At 49.8% G+C, this 1,351-nt stretch overlaps 1 protein-coding gene across 1 annotated transcript in view; it reads right to left on the bottom strand.

Moving 5' to 3' along the window:
- Positions 1-1,351, bottom strand: part of DNAI2 (dynein, axonemal, intermediate chain 2) — a 49,404-nt gene that overhangs the window by 28,265 nt on the left and 19,788 nt on the right. The window contains exon 6 of the mRNA XM_011937212.1: positions 496-617. Coding sequence (XP_011792602.1) covers positions 496-617 — 122 coding nt within the window. The remainder of the gene's footprint in view (positions 1-495; positions 618-1,351) is intronic.

The raw sequence follows: 1,351 nt of genomic DNA, 5'->3' as shown, positions 1-1,351 counted from the left end.
ACACATACACACACGCACACATCCTCTGCACTGAATATCCACACCTGTGGTGATTTCACACACACACACACATACACACACACACACATCCCCGTGGGATGAATCCCTCGTGTCAAACTGCTATCCTCTGGGGTTATTCATGGATATACTCGCGTGAGTGCAGGCCACAGCGGGGGCCTGTTTGCCCACAGTGCTGCTAGCTGCTCACGCTTGGTACTTGCACTTACTCTACACTGCAGGAACACGCCCCACTTGTACACAGATTGGCAATTTCACTTTCTCTGGAGTCTGTACTCCCTTTCCATTAACCAGACCCGCCCCCAGAGCAGGGCCACTTCTCTGCTGGGCGCCTTATCACCGTGTGGCTTATCAAGCCCAGAGCACAGAGAGTGCTGCACCCAGGGCATGCAGCAACTGGCAAGGAGTTGCCTTTGGGGGCACCCATGCATGGGGGTGACCGAGGGTGGCCAGACACCTGCCTGGCTATGGTGCTACCTGAAAACATTGATGGTTTTAGCTGAAGGGGCCTCCTCCATCACTTCCACGGCCTCCTCGTCATTGAAATACTCTTCATAGATGTCAATGGCATTGTTCTGCTTGATGCAGTGCTCCATGATCTAGGGGAGACACGTCGGAAGTTCTTAGTGGTAAGGGGAGGTCCTTTCAGATTGCCCAGGCCTGCAATGGAGTCTGGGAGGGACAGGTCATAACCAGGGGCCTTTTCCCATCCACTTAACCATGTGCTTTCAATGGGGGAATTTTCAATTGGTTCTTGGGGGTAAAATAATATTACTTTTTATGTACAAAGCATAGAAATACACGCAGCGCATGAACAGATATACAGTATGTCTATGGCATTAACATTTGATGGGCCGGGTGCTGTGGCTCACACCTATAATCCCAGCACTTTTGGATCACTTGAGGCCAGGAGTTTGAGACCAGCCTGGCCAACATGGCGAAACCCCACCTCTACCAAAAATACAAAAGCAAATTAGCCAGGCATAGTGGTGGGCGCCTGTAATCCCAGCTACTTGGGAGGCTGCGGCAGGAGAATTGCTTGAACCTGGGAGGTGGAGATTGCAGTGAGCCAAGATCACGCCGCTGCACTCCAGCTTGGGTGGCAGAACGAGACTCTGTCTCAATAACAACAACAGCAACAAACATTTTATGGAGGTAGGAGGCCATTAGAAAAAACACGAGGGGCAATAATGAAAAAAAGGTTGAAGAACACCATGCTAGCCAAACAAAATTATTATTATTATTATTATTATTATTATTATTTTGAGACAGAGTCTTGCTCTGCCACCCAGGTTAGAGTGCAGGGGTGCGATCTGGGCTCACTGCAGCTTCT

The sequence above is a fragment of the Colobus angolensis genome, unplaced genomic scaffold, assembly GCF_000951035.1.
Source record: "Colobus angolensis palliatus isolate OR3802 unplaced genomic scaffold, Cang.pa_1.0 Scaffold1, whole genome shotgun sequence".
Classification (NCBI taxonomy): domain Eukaryota; kingdom Metazoa; phylum Chordata; class Mammalia; order Primates; family Cercopithecidae; genus Colobus; species Colobus angolensis.
The sequence above is the reverse complement of the archived record's forward strand: the minus strand, read 5'-3'. Positions and strand labels throughout refer to the sequence as shown.